The sequence below is a fragment of the Bolinopsis microptera genome, chromosome 1 (assembly GCF_026151205.1).
Source record: "Bolinopsis microptera isolate Bmic1 chromosome 1, MBARI_Bmic_1.0, whole genome shotgun sequence".
NCBI lineage: Eukaryota > Metazoa > Ctenophora > Tentaculata > Lobata > Bolinopsidae > Bolinopsis > Bolinopsis microptera.
Window position 1 is genome coordinate 18,569,678 of NC_087072.1, and position 25,955 is coordinate 18,595,632.

At 39.7% G+C, this 25,955-nt stretch overlaps 1 protein-coding gene across 1 annotated transcript; it reads left to right on the forward strand.

The window, feature by feature from the left end:
* The first annotated feature begins 3,067 nt into the window (after positions 1-3,067).
* Positions 3,068-18,983, forward strand: LOC134825930 (nucleoprotein TPR-like). Its single transcript, XM_063838130.1, has 35 exons — positions 3,068-3,260; positions 3,769-4,025; positions 4,252-4,423; positions 4,576-4,725; positions 4,829-5,008; positions 5,174-5,284; positions 5,410-5,569; positions 5,779-5,972; positions 6,145-6,294; positions 6,447-6,560; positions 6,734-6,865; positions 6,995-7,145; positions 7,379-7,644; positions 7,781-8,053; positions 8,228-8,371; positions 8,515-8,698; positions 8,841-8,989; positions 9,127-9,319; positions 9,435-9,591; positions 9,712-9,830; positions 10,100-10,243; positions 10,456-10,555; positions 10,671-10,848; positions 10,966-11,151; positions 11,382-11,641; positions 11,799-12,049; positions 12,153-12,288; positions 12,413-12,605; positions 16,128-16,281; positions 16,423-16,577; positions 16,706-17,188; positions 17,369-17,585; positions 17,701-17,843; positions 17,945-18,113; positions 18,255-18,983. The coding sequence occupies exons 1-35, from the start codon at positions 3,087-3,089 to the stop codon at positions 18,332-18,334; spliced, it is 6,279 nt and encodes a 2,092-aa protein (XP_063694200.1). The 5' UTR covers positions 3,068-3,086; the 3' UTR covers positions 18,335-18,983.
* The last annotated feature ends 6,972 nt before the right edge of the window (positions 18,984-25,955 follow it).

Here is a 25,955-nt window from a genome sequence, read left to right on the forward strand (position 1 = left end):
GGATTGACATCGTGAATCAAAATTATGCTGTACCATACGTACGTAATTCATAATGTGTGAATTCAAAATTAAGGTGACATACATAATGACATAAATTTTGTAGCGCAATGCGTTACCGTGCCGCGCCGCGCACTCAATGAGGCTTCTTACAGCTAGATCGGCGAGATGCGCTACTGTGCCGCGCCAAGCTGCAATGAATTAACATCGTCAATTAAACATAAATTGTACCTCCTAATATATCGTATCACGTTGTGACCCCCACGGTTGTTTCACTATAGTGGGGGAGCCGCGCACTCGTGCGCGGCGGGTCATACAACGTATGACAATTAGTATAGTCATGTGCCGCCCACTTGTGTGCACGTTACCTGGGGACCTCAGGCTATTATGTTCATAGACATGAATAGAGATTAGGCGGAATGACAGGCTGAGCGCGGCCCAGTAAGTGTGCACGGTATGTGGTAGGTAGTAAAATAAATCATACATAAATGACCTAATCACTAATACAATGTAATTTTATAAAATTCTTCAATGCTTAATATAATAGGGATGAAACCAAAAATAATCATCATTGATCATGCTTACTTTTATAATTCTACAGATAATTATTTGTTTCAATTTTACTTATCACTTGCTCATCAGTCACTTGCTCATCAGTCACTTTCCAGTTTGCTCTAACCAGAGCCCTCTCGCTTGCAGTAGCGCGCGACCGCCAGAGGCGGCAAAGATCCTACTTGTGAAACAAGCGCGTCACGCAGTACGCGTAGGCACATGGCTATGTGAACTTTCCAGTGTGTATTTGAAATTGTAAATTTAATACGTAATCCATTCAATTAAAAAGTGTGTTGAATTAGGATGTAGGAACCCTAACAAAAAATTGTTGAGTAGGTTTTCTTCTCAGGTAAAAATTGGAAGGCGAGCAATGACAATTAACAGTTATATCTCAACTTTGACGGATGTTACTCGTCTAAATTTCTGCGAAGTAGCGCGCGCCGCTTTCTTCTCGATGGCAAGTGCTACGAAGTAGCGCGCGCCGGGCCAGATCATTAACAATGGTCAAATCTCAAATGTAAAGTGATGTTCTTTATCAGAAGCAAAGTGCCAATTGCCATTTTATTAAGCAAAAAAGAGGGAACGCCTTTCTGGGTAACAGAGGTGATAAAACTTACCTAACTTTCAAAACCAGAGTAGCAGTCATTTCTCGTTTCATTGAAAAATTTTTTATTGATTAATGATTAAGTGATTTGAACCTTAACCTTAATAATGAATAAAACAAAACGAAATAAAACAAAAGGTAAATTGATTACCAATTATTCAATCAAAAAACTTTGTCAATATAGACAGTCTCAGCTACATATAGACAGTTTAGATTTGAACTTGGAGCCGCAAGGCCAAGGGTGATTTTCAAAACTTTGAGTTGTTGAAGGGATTAGTTTTTTTTATTTTAAAATTTTATATAGGGTCATTGCAACATTATGTGTATGCTGTTTGAAAAATTTTATATTTAAAAAAAATTATTCAATCAATACATACCATAAATCATAATATTGGAAACACTGCACAGAATGGATGTAACTATTATTAGAATCAGAATTAAACTATAGTTTTGTTGTCACTAATAATCTATTGACTTTCAAAGTTTAATTTTAGTTTTAAGTATGAAACCTGATCAACACTCATAGGAGTGTTTGTTGGGTGAGGGCCTGGACTGCTTATTGCAATGACTTGAAGACCAAAAATATGCTCTTACATAATATGGCCAGTGTATCTTCCAATTCACTAAAATGCCCATTTGGTGTAAGACTTTTTGTCCTTGCTAATTTGATTGTGGAAGGACAGACAACTAACAGAAAGCTTTTTCACACACCAAAACGCTAGTTTGGATGAATTTTTGAGGGCAAGGCTAATATTTGAACCAGATAACAATAGTAGGCAGAGAAAATTGCCATGGTAAATCTGGGTTTGCGGTGAATCGGGGTTTTATTGTACCTTAATCTTAACAATACAGAAATGTAGATTAATATGAATAAAACTTTCCCATTGTGCCTAAACACACATGCTTTACTCTCATAAATTATATTTTCCAGACAAGACTTTGAAAACACTAGCCAGGGGAATTTAATTGAGATTCCCTTCGAGATACCTGTGAGTCCCTGTGACTAATAATAGTATTTAATTTAGGACAGAAGGGCAATTGGCATATAAACTTCTTTAAAAAATCGAAGGTAAGGTTCTCACATGACACTAAATCACTGACTGAGGTGGTTTGTCCACTCAATGGAACAATAAGTTTTTCAATTAAACAGATCGTTCAAACTCTCACATCCATAGATAGAGTAATCCAGGCCATCCAATCTTCTGATTAAATTGGAACACTTACTTTCTACTCTTGATAGGATTTCAAATATTCTGAAGTTGATAAAGGAATTGCCTCTCTTCAATCCTTGTGTATGTTTGTTTTTCTTCTATATTAGTTACTCATATCTCTTGTACAGACTTTTTTACAAGGACATTGACAAATGATACTCACATTAGGCATTCATTATTGCATCTAAATTATTTCACTTGCATTAGGCTTAGAAATTTATTCTCTGGTCAACAGATTTCAAATGTTTAATTAATTTGTAGTATGACAGTGAGGTATATAAGAAGTTATTTAATTTTGCTTGGGCTATTATATTGACTAGGTATTGAGGTTTAATGATGATATGGAATTTGAATTCTATATAAATTTACACTATGTGGTTGGGGCATTTTGCATAGTAAATATGGTTACTACTCATATATATCATATTATTTGATTGGTATTCGATTTCTGATTATTTCTCTAGGAATATGATTATTATATCTCAATTTGGCTTTAGGTAGGGTGCCCCGCTAAAAGAACTGGATTCTTCCAGGAAGCATCCCGTGCACAGAGCTTGGTCTACATATATATTAAATTATTAACCATTCATTCTGTATGTGCACGAAAATTTATTTCAATCAATCAAGACATATTTGTCACACGATTTCTGCAACTTAACTGCTAATAATTTAGCACAAGCCTACAATATAGCACTCTGATTTACCATTCATTATTTTAAGCTATGACAACGGTCGAGAGCTTGTTGTCTTGGGACTCTCAAAAGTTGAAACAGTTGTCTGATGAAAGTGGAGATATAGCGAAGGTTATAAACTACTTTAGGGAGTTTTTAACTACTGTTGCTGATGAACGGCAGCGCTTTGCAGATGAACGTGATGTTCTCAGCCAACAAGTCAAGGTAATAGTACTGCACATTAATCAAATTTAGATATGAATTTAGGTAACATATGTTTTTAATATACTTATCAGCTTTCATTATCTTACTATATATAAGGCGAGACGATATACTTATCAGCTTTCATTATCTTACTATATATAAGGCGAGACGATCTATATGGTTCCGTGCCATTTTACTGACACCACGGCATCAACTTTAACGCGACTTTTCGCAAAAACCGTGAATGATATACAACTTAAACTTTTTTTGACTGGGCCAAATGCTTTAATGGCCGTCAAATCAGCACGAAAAATTAAAATTGGCCAAGAAATAGGAGTTTTAGAGCCCAAAATTTGGACCACCAAGTGGTGTCAAAAACGCGAATTAAATAGGTAATAATAATTTTAGTCTTTTGAGTCTTGACACCATTTTAGGGTTATACGGGTTCCTGCTAGTCAATATAATCAGCTAACACCAATTATGGCATATTAATGCAGAATTTCTTAACTAAAGTGTGTGCTCTAACCAGGTTGCTGATCTGAATGCTGAGCAACGTTGCACTGAGATGCAGAACCAAATATTTGAGCTCTCCAACAAACTCAACATGGAGACGGTACGCAAAGAAGAGTTACTTAGGAGTGACCATGATTCCAGTTCAGAGCTTAGCAAGCTGAAAACAAAGCTGGACGAATATGTTTCTGATAAATCAGAACAATGCTCGAGACTTCAGCAAATTGAATCTGAATCCACAAGCTTGAAATTGAAACTTGAGGATGCTCTTAGAAGGTACTTTATTTATTCCTAGCTAAGTATTTTATACTGTTTATTAATAGAATTTAATACAACACCATAGTACAGTACAAATTTGAAGTGAACCTCTTTCATAATAGTGTGACCAACACTATTTTCCATGAATGATGAAGTGCCGTGTTTTTTATCTTCATTTTTCCCAAGTTCTACAGTATCTTATCTATATTATAAGGCTTATTAATAAAAATGTAATATTATTTAGATTGCACTACAAAGAAGAGGAAATAAAGCGTATAAATGGTGACTGGGAGAGCGTTTCAGCAAAGGAAGCTGATCTGAGTAAGATGCAGGCAGAAGTCCGTGCTAAGCTGAGCGATGTTGACAGCCGGGAAATGTCTCTCAAGTTCCGGGAGGAGAGGCTGAGTCAGGAAAAAGTAAGATTTGCCAAGTGTTTTATAATGCGCGACATTTTCTTTCAGTCCTTATAAATCATCTCCGATGTGATCATGTTTGTTTTACAAGTCCTGATGGGTAAAAATTAAAACTTGATTCCATTGTCATGGCTAAATAAAGTAATCCCCCTCAGGATATAGTAACTCAACAGAACGTGTGGTTAACTGACGAACTCACTGCCAAGACTAATGAGCTCGCTAAATTACGACAATCATCTACCGAGATCACTTGCAAGCTAAAATCAGAGCTTGCCCATAAATCCGAGGACAGTGCTTTCCTCAATGTAAGTAGTATTTGAATCATGAATTTGAATCATGAATTTCCCTATTTATATTTTACATCTGTAATAGCTTGTTTAATGAATTTATAAAATTTGTTCGAACCAGGAGAGCCATAAAACGCTGAAAGGGCACACCAGTAGGCTGGAGAAAAAGGTGAATGAGCTGGCAACAAAGCTACAGGACAAAGACTCTGCCCACTTGACTGACATCGAGAACATCAGACTACAGTTGAACAAGCAGGAGAGGTTAACTGATCTCTACAACAACAACTGTGAGGAATACCAGGTAGGAACCTTATTTTACTGTGTCTCACGTGGTTAAATAAATCTCCCCCACGTTTTGTGAATATTGAAGTGTGTTACTGTAATTATTTAATTTAAAACCTTCATCCTGGACCTCCCTAATCCCTAATAAGGTGTTTTTAAATGTCTCGCTAACCGATAATACCAGGGTAAGATAAAAGAGCTGACGTCAGCAGTGACGGAGATGCAGAATATGTTATCACGTGCTCAAGAGGAGAACATCTCCCTGGAACAGCACTGTAACGAGGAACTCACCAAGGTTTTACAGCTAGTGACTCTTGTACAGTTCAAGCGGAAATGGCCCATTCATAATAGATCTCTCAATATTTTCCGTTCTAGTTTCATTTCAAAACTGTGTCCACTCACTTCGTATCTCTTGCTCAGCATCTGTCTGTGACGAAGGAGTTGGAAGGGAAGATAGTTTCTCTACAGAATGAGCTGGAAAATGCTAACGATTTGATCCTGACTTCTCGTAAAACAGACAATGTGGGTTCTGCTCAGTTCGATCTCTCTCAACTCTCTTCCACTGCCGTCACTGTCGGAGGTATGGTTGTTATGTCGATAAGTTAAATTTGTCTAACATTCATTATTTACCTGCAGATTTAATAAATGTCATCCACCCACAGTTGATTGCAGACATATTATGATTTCCTTCCTAAGAAACAACTCTAAAAATAGTCCAAGTTGTACGCTCTGGTTTGCAGAATGTTATCATCTAAAACTTATAATCTCAAGCTCACCTATCCCCTCCAGGAATGTTAAAGTCAGGAATGTCAATAACTCAGATGTACAGCGCGTATGTTGAAGCAACCGAACAGCTGGCTCTAGAGAAAGACAAGAACAGACTACAGACCCAGTACCTGGATCAGATACTGAAAGAGATCGAGGAGAAAGCTCCTCTGTTACAGCAACAACGCGCTGACTATGAGAACGCACTCTTAAATCAGGTACGTATAATATGGTTTCTAGCAGGAAGGAAATTCAAATCATGTATGCGACCCTTTGGAATGTAACATACAAAAAGGACGAACACTCGAGATTGGTTCGTTACGAGTTATCACGATAAGATTTCATGTAAATATAATTACCAACACAACACCATTAACTACCCTCCTTCAGGATAATCTAGCGGACAAGTTAGAGAAGTCAATGAAGCAGGTTGATCACTACCGTATAGCGAGTGAGGAGAATCAGAATACTAGCCGAGCTCTGAAACGTGAGAATGACCGCATGAAGGGACAAGTCAGGGATCTCGGACAGCAAGTTCAGGTTAGGACGGTACTTTGCTTTCTGGTTCATACTTCATGGTCAAAAATACGTTTGACTGTGTTACTAATTAACATATTTGTAACTGCTGTGCTATCATTTGAGATTTCAATTAGTAAAAAAAAGTTACAGATTTTAATCACTTTCACGACCAGGTCCTAGTGAAGGAAGTAGAAGATGCACGTGCAGGTCGCACATCTCGCGCCAGCTCCAGGAGTCAATCTCCTGCTGTCAACTCCAACAATGTGTCATCCTCATCTGCGTCACAGGTAATGCAATGGTCGCTGTATAGTATATAAATATCCTCGTTACCTGCTTAGCATTAATCTTGCATCCTGTGCAGTGAAAGCTAGCTATCTAAAAAAGTAATTACAACGATATCATGATTTCAAAGGATCATTTTGTTTGTATCTTACAATAACATCAGAATATCTTAAATCAGGTGATCAGTGGCCAGCTGGTGAGTTTCAGATCTATAGCGGAGTTGCAGCAGCAGAACCAGAAGTTGCTGTGTGTGGTGAGGGAGCTGAGTGAGGACCAGGAGCGCAGGGAGATAGAGGATGAGGATCCTAAGGTAAGGTTAATCACGTGACTCACACGTGTCACCTACCTGACTTAGTTAAGTGACTGCACAAAGTCATGTATTAAAAGATTGGATCCATGGCAGTATTTATAATTGTATTCACTCTTGTATGCTCTGCAGATAGTTGAGTTGCGAGCTAAGCTGGAGACAGCAGGAGATAATATCAAGGAACTGAAACTAGCACAGGAGCAGCAAGTTGAGATGGTTGAAGCTGTCGCGCGACAACGAGACATGTACAGAGTCCTTCTCGCTCAGGCGGGACACAATATCGGTTAGTCATCTTTAAGAGGGAGTTCGACCAGTTACAACATTTTTGTTAATCACTAGTGTGAACTTAATGTGAATTTGACTCTTTTAGCGAAACTAAATAATACGTTGATGATCTCCGGATCTCATGTCGAAACGTTCCTCAATTCACTCAACAAATGAAACAGGTTGATTAGTAAATGAATTAGTTCATGATCACGATGCATTCTAGTTCGTGACACGAATAAACACATATAGGGCCCATTGAAGAGAGCAAGGAGAAGAGCAAGGAGTCAGAGAAATCATCCCAACATGAACTGGCGCTCGGAGAGCTACAGAAAGAGTTTACTTCGTACAAGAAGGAGAAACGGGAACAGATAAACCTTGTACAGGATCAGCTGGACACGGCCCGCAACGAGTGTAGCGGAATGCTTGCGGAGAAGACAAAGTTAGCCAGCAAGTTAGAGTTTAACGAGGAAAAACACAGGTTCTTGGAGAACAACAACACTAATCTAACAGCTGAGGTTAGTAATTTTATAAATTCATCATTTCGCAAAAGCAACTGAAAGAATCATTACCTGACTATGATCAGCTATCAAAAAACGTTCATAACTTTTCAGACTTCACCTAGTTCCGATAATATAAGAATATCCCTGTCAGATGAAGCAGTACAAAGAGAAGTGCAGGGAGATGCAGAGTACAGTAACACGACTACAGCTCACAAACGACAGACTTCAGAATGAGAGCATGAGCAGTAGAGAGGAGCTGAGCAAGCTCCGGCACCGTATTGAGGGTCACAACAAGACCATAGAGCTGATCAAAGTTAGCGAGATTAAACAGAGAACTCAGAACGAGGCACTGATTAGGGAGAGCCGGACTCAGAACATGTTGCTTAGCAACCTCCAGACCATACAGAACAATCTTGAGAGACAGGTATAGTATTGTGTGAAACTCAAGTAATAAGACTTTTATATATCAAAGCTTAGCAAATATTCACAGATGTTCACTTTACAATCTCGGGCTTGATCCTTGATTCCACGTGTTATATGGTGGTTAGATTACTTGGTCCCCCCACGTCCGCCAGCCATCTTATCCTACAAACCTCAGGAGTTTGACAGGAAAGATAGGACTGATAAGAGGATAGGATCGTTGGAAAGTGAGCTGAATGAGGCTAGAAGAAAACTACAGAGCACTGAGCTAAGATACAGGACTTCTGAGGCTATACAGAACTCTCAGCTAAAGGAAATGAAAGTAAGTGAAACGGTGCGGTATTGACAGTGAACTTACTTGACTACAGTACTGCAACTGGTACCAATGGTTTGACTAGTAACAGTGATTAAAGAACTCCCTAGATAATCAATGTAATTATAATATTTTAACGATTAATTTTTCAGTCATCCCTGGAAAAGGAGCGGGTTAATATAGCAGAACGCCAATCAGCGCTTGAGAAGCTCCAAGTGGACCACACGGCCCTCTTAGAACAGAGAAGTGAACTAAAGGTCCAGGTTGAAACGTTACAGTTCAGACTGCAACAGAGCAACCAGGGAGTTTCTGTAGAGCAGACTAATTCTGATGCTGGTAAATATTCTGAATGAAACTGTTATCTTCTCCCAAATTCGTTTGAAACATCTGCTTGTGGTACCCTGGGGCCTGGTAGTCTACGATAATAGCATATGTTCTGCTCTACATTTTCGAGTAGACGTTCATTTTCTTTTGTCAGATTCAGACGATACGATAGCAGTTCAATCATCCCGGCTCAGAGAGCAGACTGCAAAGATCACTGAGCTTCAACACAGACTTCTTGAGATGACAGCAAGAGAGGACAGTCTCAAATCTCAAGTGGAACTTGCTAAGCAGCATGCTCAACAGGTAATAATGAAGTGTTAGGCTGATCATCAGTTCTTGTTCAGGTTTCACTAGCAATACATGTTTGTTTCATTTTTCATGCACAAATTCTTCATTATTCATATCTTACTTGCATAACTTTAACAATTCCTCGCTATCAGTACAAGGATATCAGTGAAGCCCACGAATTAGCGCTGAAAGAGATGTCGCAAAGCGAACAATCTGTGAAGTGTGCATCAGAACAGCTGATTACTCAAAACTGGGAGGAAATAACTACCCTAACTGAAAAGTTAAAGGAGGCTAACGAACAAAGACAGAAATATCAAGATCAACTCGATAGGTTCCAACAAAAAGGTGGGGATTCTCATCCATATCTTATTTTGTGATATATATTTGTTGATAACCTTATCTGCCACAAATAAAACTGAAGCTTTATTGATACTTCGTATAAAAGATGAGAACATATCAGGTGAGACTGAAGTGAGACAATTGAACGGTGCCCTAACAAAGACTCAACATTTGTTGGAAGAAGCTCGTGAGAAGGAAGAAGCAGCGATTGGTCTTGAGCTTGACATACGTTCTCAGTTCAACAAACTCAGCGCCAGTTACGATGAAGCTCAATCTAGGTAACATGCCTTGTTAATCAATACCAGTACCTCTCAATTTGAGCAGTTGTTCTCGTGCTTTAAATAAAAATAGGTTGATCACTTTTACGTTGTCTTGAAACTAAACTAAAACCTTTTCAGTATAAGCGAACAAAGAGAGGAGATGGTTCGTGCTGAATCACAGTTAACAGAGCTTAGACAGAAAACAGTTCAGTATCAAAAACAGATTTCTGACTTGACGTCTGAAAAAACTAATGCCGGTTAGTAATTAGTTACCTATATTTAAAGTTTGATATCATTCCTTTTTACTCGGGCAGTGTTCATTGCCACATCGTGATGGAGTCCGCTTATACTGCAGGCGCGGTGCATTTCTTGTATATAAAGTTTCTTGCACGTACAAATATTTTGCGCGAGTATAGATTTATTTTTCGCGGGTTTTCGAAATCGAACATTGCCGGTGAGCGGCGATTAGATGGCTGATGAGCCCCCTTTTATTTTTCATCCACACTTTAAAACGTAAATATTTCAGAGGCCCGACTTGGAGAGGACTCCCAGGTTTGGCATACACAGAGAGTTGGTTTGGAGCAGGAGAGAGATGCTCTGCGTCAACGAGCTGATGATTTGGAGCAACAGAACACGTGCTTACATTCGCAGTTGGCTACTCTTAGCAAAGGTTTGCAGATTTTTCATGGAATACAGTTTTCCCGTCAATTTATTAATGATCTATTTTTGAAACTTGTAATATTGTTGGACAAGAAACGGTTCCAATGTGTCCCATGCAGATCTGATGATCGTGAAAATGTTTGAACTATTCAATATTGCTAACATAAGAGTTATGTTTACTGTTATAGAATATAATAAGCCTGATAATGACTGTTCCTTCAGACGTAGTGGAGCTACAGAAGGCTATAACAAGCGATGTACCCGACGTTACAGCACAAACTTCTGATAATAAGTCCACTGAGGAGCTGTGGGAGATTATCAGGTTCGCTAAATTCAAATCTCTGCATCATTTCTCCCTTGTTGTTTTTATCCTTCAAACTGTATCTATATACTACCCCTAAAAACTGTTTTCCTCCCTTTAAACTATAATATGTCAGGTATGTGCGCCGTGAGAAGGAGATCTTAGTAACCAAGATGGAGGTAAGTGAGAGTGAAGCTGGTCGCTTCAAGAACCGCTCCTCCTTCCTTGAGAAACAGTTAGACGAGACAAGGACGTGTCTTGAAGAGGAGAGGACCAGAAATCACTCCTCCGTCCTGTCTCTCGAAAAACATCAGGTGGGTTGTAATAAATGATAATACCATCAATGTTTAGGGTGAACCATTTTCTTTTTCTATGAATCATTAGACCTGTCTATTTGATTTAAACGTTATGCCAATAATAAAATCACTCAGGAGTTATTAAAGCAAGTAGAGGAGTCTCAAGCTCTAGCTGAAAGGATAAAACAGATGACGGAAGATAAGAGCAAACTGACAACTATGACCGGGCTCTTGAAGCAGCAAATTGCAGCATATGACAAACAAGTCAAGCCTCTCAAGGCCCAAAACAGAGATCTCAACGACAAAATCACTGTCATACAGGTACATGTGTTATTTGTATGTTTACATTTACAATAATCGATCAAACGAACCGTTATTTCCAAAAAAAGAGGATTTTAAACCAGGAATTCTCCGATGATCACTCAAGTTTTGTGAAGAAATTTGGCTTATTTGTTATTGTGTACACCTATTATAAGCAGAGACAAATCTCTGTTTTTATGCCAAGTAGCAATGAAATGATTGAAAGTAATGACACCAACGTTTCCCCACAGTCTGAGAAGGAAGGACTTGCTAAGGACGTTGCCCGCTGGTCTAACAGGTGTAACGAGTTGATAGAGCAGTGTAACAAGGTGGACGCCAAGGAGTTCGCCCGTCTTCAAGCTGAGAACGGTAAATTGTGGGGGCAGTTGAAGAAACGACAAGAGGAGCATAGCGCTGAGTTGGCAACAAGCCAAGAAAATCTGACTAAGCTTGAGGAAGAAAATGGTAGAGTTGCGGAGGAAAAGAGGCAGCTTCTGGGAACTATCAACAGGTAAATATTACTCTTTCGAATAGATCTTCAGGCTTGTTGAATTATAGAGTCTTGGGGTCAAATATTTATGCCATCATTACGTCATTATATAGGGATTCCAAAGTGAAGGTTCAATGGAAAAGACGATAAGTCTTATTATTGCTGATATTTTCTTTAGCATTAAAGCCGACGGAACAAAAATACGAATGGAGCTGACCAATGTGAGCGCAGAGCTGAAAACTTCAACTTCTCAAGTGACAGTATTCAAAACTGAAACAGAAAAGTTAAAGAAGGAGCAGCAAATCCTGATGAAAGAATTAGAAGATACTAAAACTAAAATGGATGAACAAATGGAAAGGGATCAACTTGACAAGGACAAGAAGGATAATATAATCAGTAAACTAAGAGCGCTTGCCAAGAAATACAAAGGTAATTATTGTTTACTCGTCAAGTTTGAAATTTGAATATTGTGAAACTTTATAAGGAACATTTTCCAGCTGATCTTCGTCCTTAATAACACGTACGTTCGCAGCTAAATCTGAAGCCCAACCGCCCGCTGATCCCACACCAAACGAGGCTCAAATAAAAGAGCACGAGGAAGATAAAGATAAGCTCCGCAAAGCTATGGAGGCTTTCAGGACTGCCAAACTCAAGATTGACGGCATGGCGTAAGTTCCTGCATTTTGTCTCTGGAAATTGGAATTGTTCTGCTTAGATCGGTGTTGCAATTTATAGTCTTCATATTATTCATGTTTTTATAAGATATCATTGTAACATAAGAAATAATTGCAGTACCAAGAACAAAGAGTTAGAACACGAACTGAGCCAAAGTAACTCCAACACAGAACTTTTAAAATCCGCCCTGGAGTCTGAGAAGACAGAGTTTGAGCATCAGATGGAGAGTCTCCGTACTATGAACACAGAGCTCAGCTCCAAAGTTGATAAATCAGAGCAGGATAAACTGAGTCTCGCCACAACTATCAGTGTAAGTGGAAGCGTCTGGGTCGGGACAGAATTTGGGACAACATGATTTTGCAATTTTCTTCGAGATTTTGAATTCCAATACCTCAATTTGGTTCCGTACCATCATCAATTAACTGACTAATTGGTTTGTGGGCAAAACGTTCATCCAATCTGTCAAATTTGTGTTAAGAAATTTTCATATTTGAAAATGGGACAGACTTTGGAAAATACACATTTTCGTTTTGTCAAACTTTCTGCTGTGAGCTTCCTCTGACCGAAATCAAACTTCCAGCACCTCAATCGTGTCATTTGTCATCTATAGTTGACTGACTAATTGGTTGCAGGTGATAATTTCGGTCAAAACTGTAAAATTTCGGTCCTGGAAATTTCATCTTCAAAAACTGAAAATGGGACAGAATTTGGGACAACATGATTTTGCAATTTTCTTCGAGATTTTGAATTCCAATACCTCAATTTGGTTTCGTACCATCATCAATTAACTGACTAATTGGTTTGTGGGCAAAAAATTCATCCAATCTGTCAAATTTGTGTTCAGAAATTTTCATATTTGAAAATGGGACAGACTTTGGAAAATACACATTTTCGTTTTGTCAAACGTTCTGCTGTGAGCTTCCTCTGACCGAAATCAAACTTTCAGCACCTCAATCGTGTCATTTGTCATCTATAGTTGACTGACTAATTGGTTGCAGGTGAGAATTTTGGTCAAAACTGTAAAATTTTGGTCCTGGAAATTTCATCTTCAAAAACTGAAAATGGGACAGAATTTGGGACAACATGATTTTGCAATTTTCTTCGAGATTTTGAATTCCAATACCTCAATTTGGTTTCGTACCATCATCAATTAACTGACTAATTGGTTTGTGGGCAAAAAATTCATCCAATCTGTTAAATTTGTGCTCAGGAATTTTCATATTTGAAAATGGGACAGACTTTGGAAAATGCACATTTTCGTTTTGTCAAACTTTCTGCTGTGAGCTTCCTCTGACCGAAATCAAACTTCCAGCACCTCAATCGTGTCATTTGTCATCTATAGTTGACTGACTAATTGGTTGCAGGTGATAATTTCGGTCAAAACTGTAAAATTTCGGTCCTGGAAATTTCATCTTCAAAAACTGAAAATGGGACAGAATTTGGGACAACATGATTTTGCAATTTTCTTCGAGATTTTGAATTCCAATACCTCAATTTGGTTTCGTACCATCATCAATTAACTGACTAATTGGTTTGTGGGCAAAAAATTCATCCAATCTGTCAAATTTGTGTTCAGAAATTTTCATATTTGAAAATGGGACAGACTTTGGAAAATACACATTTTCGTTTTGTCAAACTTTCTGCTGTGAGCTTCCTCTGACCGAAATCAAACTTCCAGCACCTCAATCGTGTCATTTGTCATCTATAGTTGACTGACTAATTGGTTGCAGGTGATAATTTCGGTCAAAACTGTAAAATTTCGGTCCTGGAAATTTCATCTTCAAAAACTGAAAATGGGACAGAATTTGGGACAACATGATTTTGCAATTTTCTTCGAGATTTTGAATTCCAATACCTCAATTTGGTTTCGTACCATCATCAATTAACTGACTAATTGGTTTGTGGGCAAAAAATTCATCCAATCTGTTAAATTTGTGCTCAGGAATTTTCATATTTGAAAATGGGACAGACTTTGGAAAATGCACATTTTCGTTTTGTCAAACGTTCTGCTGTGAGGTTCCTCCGACCGAAATCAAACTTCCAGCACCTCAATCGTGTCATTTGTCATCTATAGTTGACTGACTAATTAATTGCAGGTGAGAAATTTGGTCAAAACTGTAAAATTTCGGTCCTGGAAATTTCATCTTCAAAAACTGAAAATTGGACAGAATTTGGGACAACATGATTTTGCAATTTTCTTCGAGATTTTGAATTCCAATACCTCAATTTGGTTTCGTACCATCATCAATTAACTGACTAATTGGTTTGTGGGCAAAAAATTCATCCAATCTGTCAAATTTGTGTTCAGAAATTTTCATATTTGAAAATGGGACAGACTTTGGAAAATACACATTTTCGTTTTGTCAAACTTTCTGCTGTGAGCTTCCTCTGACCGAAATCAAACTTCCAGCACCTCAATCGTGTCATTTGTCATCTATAGTTGACTGACTAATTGGTTGCAGGTGATAATTTCGGTCAAAACTGTAAAATTTCGGTCCTGGAAATTTCATCTTCAAAAACTGAAAATGGGACAGAATTTGGGACAACATGATTTTGCAATTTTCTTCGAGATTTTGAATTCCAATACCTCAATTTGGTTTCGTACCATCATCAATTAACTGACTAATTGGTTTGTGGGCAAAAAATTCATCCAATCTGTCAAATTTGTGTTCAGAAATTTTCATATTTGAAAATGGGACAGACTTTGGAAAATACACATTTTCGTTTTGTCAAACTTTCTGCTGTGAGCTTCCTCTGACCGAAATCAAACTTCCAGCACCTCAATCGTGTCATTTGTCATCTATAGTTGACTGACTAATTGGTTGCAGGTGATAATTTCGGTCAAAACTGTAAAATTTCGGTCCTGGAAATTTCATCTTCAAAAACTGAAAATGGGACAGAATTTGGGACAACATGATTTTGCAATTTTCTTCGAGATTTTGAATTCCAATACCTCAATTTGGTTTCGTACCATCATCAATTAACTGACTAATTGGTTTGTGGGCAAAAAATTCATCCAATCTGTTAAATTTGTGCTCAGGAATTTTCATATTTGAAAATGGGACAGACTTTGGAAAATGCACATTTTCGTTTTGTCAAACTTTCTGCTGTGAGCTTCCTCTGACCGAAATCAAACTTCCAGCACCTCAATCGTGTCATTTGTCATCTATAGTTGACTGACTAATTGGTTGCAGGTGATAATTTCGGTCAAAACTGTAAAATTTCGGTCCTGGAAATTTCATCTTCAAAAACTGAAAATGGGACAGAATTTGGGACAACATGATTTTGCAATTTTCTTCGAGATTTTGAATTCCAATACCTCAATTTGGTTTCGTACCATCATCAATTAACTGACTAATTGGTTTGTGGGCAAAAAATTCATCCAATCTGTCAAATTTGTGTTCAGAAATTTTCATATTTGAAAATGGGACAGACTTTGGAAAATACACATTTTCGTTTTGTCAAATTTTCTGCTGTGAGGTTCCTCCGACCGAAATCAAACTTCCAGCACCTCAATCGTGTCATTTGTCATCTATAGTTGACTGACTAATTGGTTGCAGTTGAGAAATTCGGTCAAAAAACTGAAAATGGGACAGAATTTGGGACTCAGGGATGTTTCATCAAAATCATAGTTTTATTCGTCCACTGCATGATGTGAAGTTTAACTGCGTCCTGGAGTCAAGTAGAATCGTATAGAAGCTAAAACGTCTAGTGTCTACACAATCTAAAACGTCTACACAATCTAAAACGTCTACACAATCTGGCCATACCGCCAAAGCACGACATACTCAACAGGTCGGATAAAATCCATTGTTTACAACGTTTTTCACAGGAACTGCAGAGGTCTACAGAGCAGGCGCACACGCGAAACGTGGAAACGAACACGGATATGACAACCCTGGACCAGTTCACTAATACAGGTGACACACCAACTGCTTCAGTGAAACCCACAGCTTCTGCTTCAGTGAAACCTACAGCATTGGCAGGTAAGATGAAATGACCCAAAAATTGCGTTTGTTTATCGGGCAGAATTGGACAGGGGTGGGTGTTTATGGTATTTTATGATTGAACTACGGATATAACAAGTAATAGGTAGGTTTTGGTGTAACAAACAAAACCATCCTCAGGATTGAGCACCCCTACAGCAGCAGTGAGACCCACCAGTATAGCCCCGGACATACCTCCTCGCATGGCCACTGTCACCCCCACCACCAGTGTCCACATCTCCACCTCCTCCCCCCTCCTTCTACCCAACGTTACTGGCAGTATCGCCACCACGCAGGTGCATAATACATATCCAGTCAGCATTAAATGCAATATTCCTCCCAGTATTCGTAATATTGTAAACTGTAAATACTTAATACCCGCAGCTCATCAGCTCATAGCAATTAAATATAATGTCTTCTCCAGGTATCGTCCAGTAGTGTACAAGGGGGACAAAGTGAATCCTCCTCCTCCTCACGACTTGACACTGAAGTTACTACTGGAGAAGTACGTGCCATGCTCCGCAGTTCTCCTCGCGTCTCCAGCCGTGGTGATGATCCTTCCTCCCGTGTTTCAAGCAGAGGAGACGAGCCTGTATCTTCTGCCGGGTACAAACGAGCTCGGTGTGACGTAGAGGACGACGACGGAGAACAGCCAGGACCGAGCACTAAGATCGCAATGGTGACGAGCAGCGCCCACGTGCAACACATCTCCGAGTCCACATCTGAGGTGTCCCAGTCGACTGGTTCGGACTTGTGTGTGGTGAGCGCAGTGTCACAAAGCTCCTCAAAACAACCTGTATCTAGACACACTGCGGGATCCCTGGTTAGCAGTTCCGAGCATGATATGGCTGCTTCATCTTCTTTTGATAGCATAATGTCCGACTCTGCAGCTGTCACTTCTAGCGAGGTATCTACCATTTATCATACTTCGATTACTCTTGCTTTCTATTTCCAGTTATTACTTCATCTTAACATTCTATTTTGTTGACGTTGATTTAAGCGATTCTTGTGAAAACTTAAATCATCCTGTAATCAGGATATGATCACATTTTAAAGTTCAGAGATAATATCTAAGTTTCCTTTACAGGCTGGTGCAACAGTTGATCGTGATTTGGTGATCGAAACAAATGAGGCAACCCCAGCTGCACGTGGGCTTACCATGATAACGGATGACGCTAACGAGGACGAGCTGATGGGGGAGGCTCACGTGACTAGTCATGTGACCAGTCAGGGTCACGTGACTAGTCAGTCCGACAGGGACAACGACGATGTTCAGATAATTGAGATTGCTAGTGATTCTGAAGGTAATTATTAATTAATTATGCTGCTATAATGATTATTTTGCAAGTAGATATAACATATTCTGATACCCCATTCTAATTGATAGATTTGCTCTAACAGTATCTCCCTTCCTGCAAGGAAGTACAGGTGACAGTAGTAATGATGAAGAGGAGGACGTGTATTCCGGATTAGAGGAAGTTGAGGAGGACTCCAAACAACTTCAATTCTCATTCGTCCAATCTTCTGGCACTGACCCTGTCCTGGATATCATGCCTGATTCGGTATGTTCAATATTTTCAGTGAGCCTCAGTTTGAGAAATACTTCTATTCCTGTGTTGTTCAAATTTACTTAAAATTCCGTCAGTTAAATGTATCATTTCAGGATGACCACGAGTCGCTGCTGGACGAGGCCCGGCCAGGTGAGGTTCCAGAGACCACCTCAAGTACAGTCAGCACAACCAGTACCAGCAACACGTCCCTCCGCTCTCTCCGTCCAAATGAGACTCCCTGGGCTCATCTCGCTGCCAGCGCCTCTTCTCCTTCCACATCAGGTTTGTTAAATCATCGGATCTATAATCTGTAAAGGTGTAATACTGTTCTAGTGTAAAGTGTGACAAAACCTTTACCAAATGTTGTAATGTACTAAGAACGTTTAAAGTTATAAAAGTTTATTTTAAATTCATCTTTTTCAGACACCACAACGCAAGCTGCCTCATCAAGCAATGTGCGCGGCATACGGAGAATAAAACGGCAACCTCCCAAAAAGGATTAAAGAAAAGAAACATGCTTTGTTATTTATTGAACTTTCAAACCTGATTGCAGGTTAAAATTTGCGTGAAAGTCTTTTTTGCTTTAAGCTGGCCCATTGTACATGATTTAAATAAAGATCGTATTGAACATACTTTAAGGATTTAAATGGCGAGGAAGATCTATTCCAGAATTGCATTTCTTTGAACTGAAGCACTTTCGATCGAGTGATAACCGATTCGTGCAGTGCTCTGGGCTTCAAAGCGCGGTTTTCAACATTTTTAAGTGATGTTGATTTATCTGTTATGACTAAAACCAGCTGAAATTGTATTGATGCCCAACTTTACTTAACATTGATTACTGTTAATCGAACATGGCTGTGCTGAATTTCCCTTGCAACTTGAACTGTTGTTAATGAAATGCTTAATAAGATATAATGAGATACTTTTGCAATGTAAGAATACTCTGTTTTAAATAAAGATATTCCATTTTGACAATTGTTGTTCAAACTGTTGCCGTTCCTATGAAGTTGGCGTCAAGGTTAACTGTGATAGTAAACGCTGATCCGTATCTCTTGCTGACGCCAGGTACCAGGACAACTGGGTGGGTCCGAGGTTACGGGGTACTCGACCTTGGACCGTTTGTGCTGGCTCATTATTTCTCTCGCCCAAAAATTATCACGTGATTTGGGTTTTTACGGTTTAACAGCCGAACAAAACAGTCTTACTTTTGACCTTAGTCCTAACCCTTTCCATAACCCCGAAGCTAACCTAAAAATCAAATTCCTTTTTCAGCCTGTCACAGTTCTTTGTCAATAACTCCTCGGGTAAGCATTTTAACCCTCCGTTATGTGGAGGTGATTCGGAATCACTATCAGCGTCCAAAATACATCGATAGATTTTTATAATTTGGGTGAGCGATTTAGCGCTTTGTGTTCAGTGTTGGGCATATTTCAATTTTCAATTCTTTTTTATTTCCTTAGAATCTGTTTATTCCTTTGTCTGGGGACCTCAGCCTTATCTGAACATAAAAAGATCGAAGATGCGGTGAAATGACAGGCTTAGCGCCGCCCAGTTAGTTTGCGGCTTGGGAAGACTAAGAGCACTATGAAATGACTGATGTCGCGATACCTGATTTTGTGGCTATTTGCCGCGCACTTCACTCTTGCATGCCGCGGCAAGGAGAGCAAATAAAATGTGGCCGTGGAGCAAATAAATAAAATGCGAATTATAAATGATAAATGTTTGTGCCACGCTTACTTAGCTTACTGGGCCGCGCTCAGCCTGTCATTCCGCCAATGAACATAATAGCCTGGGGTCCTCAGGTAATTACTTAGCTTGCTCAGTTTCACGAAAAGAACGCCGCTCATAAGGATATCCGAGCGCGCTTGGTAAAGGCCACTGCATGCTGAAACTTCACCTGACCATGAGCGTTTGCTTGTCCATTGATATTTTTAATGGACTAGCCCGGCGCGCGCTACTTCGAAGAAATTTAAACGAGTAACATCCGTCAACACCAAGCTGCGAAGGATTGACATCGTCATGTTAAAAATAAATAAGTGATATGTGATAATATATCTATTATAATAGATAGTGCGCCATCGACAGTGAGCCGCGCGTGCCGACTGTAAGATAATTTTTTAGCGCTAATTTCGGCCAGCACAAAATTCTTAAAACAAATGCGTATTGACAATTGAGTAACCTTCCCTTGATCTAATTTTAACAAAAATTGGTTTGCTTACACAGCTTACTCATAGGCTTCACATTAACATAGCCATGTGTATACGCGTACTTAACTGCCTTCGGCCGCTCCTACTAAATCGCTCGCCCAAATTTTAAGAAAATTCTTGTGAAAAGGCCCTTTGGGCATGAAAGTGATCCAGATCGGTGTATTTTTGGACGCTGATTCCGAATCACCCCACATGACATAGGGTAAAAATGCTTTCACGGAGAGTTATGGGCAAAAAACCATTTTGGTCACGTGACATGCTAGTAAAACATGAATTCGATTGTTTAGGGCTCATGGGTAGGGTTAGGGTTGTGGTACGGGTTATGGTTAGCTTCGGGCTTATGGTTAGGGTTTGGGTTGGGATTCCGGATTAGGGTTTATGTAAAACCGTTTTGTACGGCTGCAAAACCATAAAAACCAAAGTCACGTAAAATTTTTGGGCGAGCGAATTAGTAAAAGCCCATTAATAGAGATTAGGCGGAATGACAGGCTGAGCGCGGCCCACTAAGATTAGGGTTTCTGTAAAACCGTTTTGTACGGCTGCAAAACCATAAAAACCAAAATCACGTGAAATTTTTGGGCGAGCGAATTAGTAAGAGCCGCCTTCGGCGGTCGCGCGCTACTGCAAGCGAGACTGCGAGAGGGCTTTGGTTAGAGCAACTCATAGACTTACAATTGTAGATTTACAACCTACCAGGACGCGCGCCGAGTTGGACTCGTCGACCGTCCTGTATGAAACAAATATTTTACGAGTATCACCCGTTAAACTTACAAAGAAAGTGTCCACAAAATTTAAAGCATATCCAACCATCAAACATTATGTTAAGCTAAAAGCAGCGTAATTTGCCCCATTTTCATTACTCTAGACTATATCAACTTCGTTATCCACCAAATTTTTCGGACAGTTAATTGTGAAAGCCCTATTGGAAGGTCTTCAAAAATTTTCAGAATAATCTCATTCAAGGAACAAAAGCAAAAAGATATTATGACAAAATAAAACAACAAAAATCAACGAATTTGTCAAATCACGCGACTTTTACACCTACTTTAACATTTAACTCCAAAAGCCGCGCACCATCAAATATGGCACTTACAACCTAGGCGAAACTCACTGATCATTCCAAAAAGGTATGAAAAATTTAGTACTGTGAAAATTCTCACATTCTCTAGTTAATTGACGATGTCAATTCATGGCAGCTCGGCGCGGCACAGTAGCGCATCTCGCCGATCTAGCATGTCGCTGTGAGAAGCCCTATTGAGTGCGCGGCGCGGCACAGTAACGCATCGCGCTACAAATTCTCTAGAAAACAATTGTATCACGTGGTGACCCGCACTGTCGCTTCACCATTCACTATAGTTGATAGTATCGTCTTCGACGATACAGGGGGAGCCGCGCAGTTCGTGCGCGGCGGGTCATACAACGTATGACAAGAAAACAATGGTTCAGAAATTTTGAAAATCCGAGCATGTTTATTTTTATCGTGCACCCTTGTCATACTTGTCATACGTTGTATGACCCGCCGCGCACGAGTGCGCGGCTCCCCCTGTATCGTGGAAACTATAGTGAAACGACAATGGGGGTCATGACGTGATACGAGTGCACCCTTGACCCTAGTAATAATCCATTTTTTAAAAGTAATTGTTTTAAAGTAATTGTGAAGATAATATAATATAAAAATTGAAAGTATAGATTTGTGCACTTTAACCTTAAATACTTACCATAAAAATCAAAATTAGCATTTACAAATGTACACAGAACGGTACAAATTTAATCACCACCGCCAGTAACGCATCACGCTACAAGCGAGGCAAGTGCTACGAAGTAGCGCGAGCTGGGCTAGTCCACGTCTATTAACAGTGGCAAATGGACAACAATTTCGTGCGCTCTGCTCTCGGATTTAGCATTTTCGTGAACACCGTTCGCACGAACATCTGAACATCTGAATATAGATGATGATATATATAATATAAGATATTACAAATTATTATACATTACAATTACGTATTTGAAATTTGGATACAAAGTGTTATATTGCCTTTTGGGATTGTCTGATATCTATTATATTAGAATTGATTAGATTTAAAAAAAAAAAAAAAAAAAAAAAAAAGGGGGGACCCCCAACCCATGTAGCTGAGACACCTCACAGCAAGTAGACCAAAGTGGCTCTTGCTTGTGAAAGGTGCGTCAACTACCCGCCGAAGCGGTGGGTTGGGAGTCCCCCCTGGGATCATTTCGTCCGTAAAATTATATACAACATAAAATAGTACAGTAAAATATCAAAATTTACATAAACAAATCTAGGAGACCTCAAAGCTCGTCTTCTGGGGGATGAGGTTGAAGGAGATGTCATGCAGTTCAAGATGCTGGGCCGTTGATCTTCCTCTGATTCCTCTTAGTGCAATGAGTGTACTTCTTAACAGATCAAATCTGAATCGTGTTCTGATATGATTTTTGACTTGGCTCTTGGCTTCTTTTTTATGGTCAGCTATCATCTCAGAGACACGATCTACAAATACAGTGCATAGGGGTCCCATACCTCCAGAGGTTGTGAAGACTAGAGGGACACAGGATCCTTTCTCTGACTGAAGTACTCTCTCTTCATACAAATCTTTCTTTTCTTTCTCGTGATCTTTATAGATCTTATCTAGCGTCTTAAATGTGTTTGTGTCACAGTTAGGATGTGTGACCCTAATGTCAAAGAATGTTCTTTCAAAGGGTGCATACAATCCGACAGCTGCAACATCAAGACGGGCTTCATCCTGGGTGTTGGTCTTTCTTGAGAAGGAGCTTGGTTGGACTGACAGGAGTGCTGGTTCTATCCTTACATCTTTACACTTTGCTTATCGGAGGAAGAAAGCAGCAGTATCTCTAATAGCGTTGTGGCGCATGCTAACGTATCCGCCTAGTTTACAGTCAAGGGCGTGGTAGATACTGTTAACATTTCCACAAGCACATTTAGAGGGCACTCCTTGGATCTTCCAACCATACCTTAAGCGTATGCTGTCTTGGAACTCCTGCCTGTTCAGAACATAGTTGAGGTCTTTCAGTGGTAGTGTCGAAAGCCATGTTGAGGCTCCCTTCTCTCTTGCTTGGTCTAAGTGGTTCTTTAGTTGATGATCTGATTCTTTGTGGAGCACCTTGAACCTTTGAGAGAGAAACTCCTCTTTCTGTTTCCTCAGTTCTTCTTTCTTTTCTTTTATCTTGCCCATGTCCAGCTTGGTGATATCCGGGTCTTGTTGGTTGATCAAACTCACATGGTCTTTAGTTACCGCTACTGAGTAAGCATATTCACGGGATGTTATTCTGACAGGATTGATGATGCCTAGCCCGCCACAACGAACAGGAAGTTCGAGGATATCTCTCTCGTGCTGGTTGACTGGACGACCGAGGAGGGCTGGAATGAGCACATGCATGATCTTGCTCTCCAGTGGGGCAAAGTACTCTGCAATGTCAGGTATTGTTCTCATGAAGAACCTCCATCGGTGGCATATTCCTTTGGTGAAGGCTGAATAAGCCAGCTGTGGTTCTTCAGAAGCGATATCAGCAAGTTGTTCAATATCTGTTATCCATTTCTCAACTTTTTCTTTGATGTAATCTTCCCTGTATTTCTTTGATCCTACCACTGCACCAAGGTGACGTTCTCCAGATGTCGTGATCTTAACTCCAAGATGCCCAAATAGTGTCTCTGCTACAGCCTGGTCTTTAGGATTCTTGACAATTAGAATGGTCTTTTTAGCGTTGGGATAATACCCATATCCCGGACCGATGTCACAAAGTCTATTCCACCACTGAAGAAGTTGGATAAAGCTTCCACATGCAGAGCTGTCATCGGCGTACCACACCATGGTTGCTTCTGCATAAGCTCTGAGATCATCTATTATAGGTCTAGTGGCTATGGAGTAAAATTGCATTGCTGCAACGTCTCCTTGAGTGTTTCCTTCTTCACCCCAGATGAACTCCCCTGACTTTGACCCCGAAATGTAGAGTTTTGTCCTTGTTTGATAGGTGTTTTTAAGGAATTGGTGAAACACAGGGCAAGTTGTTGCAACAGTATCAAGGGCCTGCTCTCGGTGTAAACTATTGAATGCATTTGATGCATCAACTAGGAGAGGGCCTTGGCTGTTGTCGTTGGCAAAGTTCTCGGCCATTGAGTGAACTGCAGCCTCTATGCCTGACTCAATGCCACTACAGGTTTGAAGAGACCCACTTGCTTCCTTTATGTGTTCTTTGATGGTTTTTGTTACGGTTTTTGTCATGATACGTCGCAAAACTTCACCGATTCCGATGGGTCTGACTCCTGGTCGCTTGTCCAAAGGAATCAATCTACTTGCAAGAAGGTCTCTGAGTATGGATGGATCGATAGTTTCTGTGCATAATCTTTTGGTGACATCGGCTATGGCATGAGCTAGGATATCATTGGATTTTCCATAGCTCTTTGAGCATAATATATGTTTCCAACCATCAGCATCTATGAGGGTAGGGCCTCCTGAACCATGGGTGTTCTTGGCTGCAGCTTTTATAGCTTCACCATCGATTTCTTCAAACAATACAGGTTGGATATCGATTGTTGGCAGTTTTTCTGGCCCCTTACGCTTTGTTGCAGGTGGGTGTTTGTCCCGCAGCTGTCTGATTGTGTCGTCATCTATAGGAAGAATCCCAGTTCTCTTCTCATTGTCTATTAGTCGTGTGGCTTCCTTTACTTTACCCTGAAGCATTCTCCGGCAGAAAGCTTTCTTTTCATTGAACTCTTTAGTGACGTTTATCTTCTGAAGGCGGCTCTGTATCACTTTACATTCGTTTAAGAGTTCCTCTATGTTTCCGGTATCCCATTTCTGAAGCCTTGAGATCAGATATTTGTTGTTCTCACGAGCTTTGGATCTTGCTGATGGTTTCTGGAGGATCAGAGGGATAAATATCTGTACAAGGGAAAGTGAAACCTTCTCCCACACTGAGTCTGGGGTGAACATAGTGAACAGTCTGGTTAGCTCAAAGATGAAGTCTTTGCCAGCCTTTCCACGTGGAAGTCGCATAAAATTCTTATCCCATGTTATTATCTCTGCATACACTGTGTTGATCATTTCAGTAATGGCTTCCTCGCTATTCATTTCTCCCCACGCCAACTTACTTTTATCCATCTTGCCTGTTTTCTTGCATTTCTGGCAAGTCCACTCGGTTGACTCTTTACTTATAGTATCATATTGTTTCACTGAAACATTGACACATGAAATGTGGAACCATACCTGGCATTTTCCGCACTCAACCCATCTAGATGTTCTTCTCCCATCTCCTTTCTTGCATATTCCACATAGATCCGATTCTGAAGTGACAGGGTTTTCTTCTACCTTATCTGATTTTAGCCTTTCTGATTTTATATATTCTTCTATTTGAGTTCTTCTATCAAGTTCTTCTTTTCGAGTTCTATCGAGTTCTTCTTTTCGAGTTCTAGGAGGGGGTGTAGGAGGGGGTATAGGAGCAGAGGGCATTCTATTATGTATTAGCATGTGTACCATATTCATTAACTTATAACTTATAACAAACTATTAACGATATGTTTTTGTTTTTTTTTTTGTTTTTTTTTTTGTTTTTTTTTTGTTTAAATATGCAACCTACTAAAACCAATGGGGCCCTCCCCGGGGTCATTACTCTCGCATTTGCGAGAGTCGTCTCAAAGGTGTGAAAGTTATCAACGAATTTATACCTATTTTGTCATTTTTAGACCTCTTAATCAAGGTCAATCTCTCCCAACTAATTTAGGTTCGGTAGGTAAGTATGATAGGAAAGTTCTGAAAAATTGTCAGCATGATTCATGTTCATGAACCAATTAAGATATGACATAATAATACCATTGATTTGATTGATATCTATTATATTAGAATTGCACTACTACTACTACTGTCAATCGCCTTAATGATTCTGA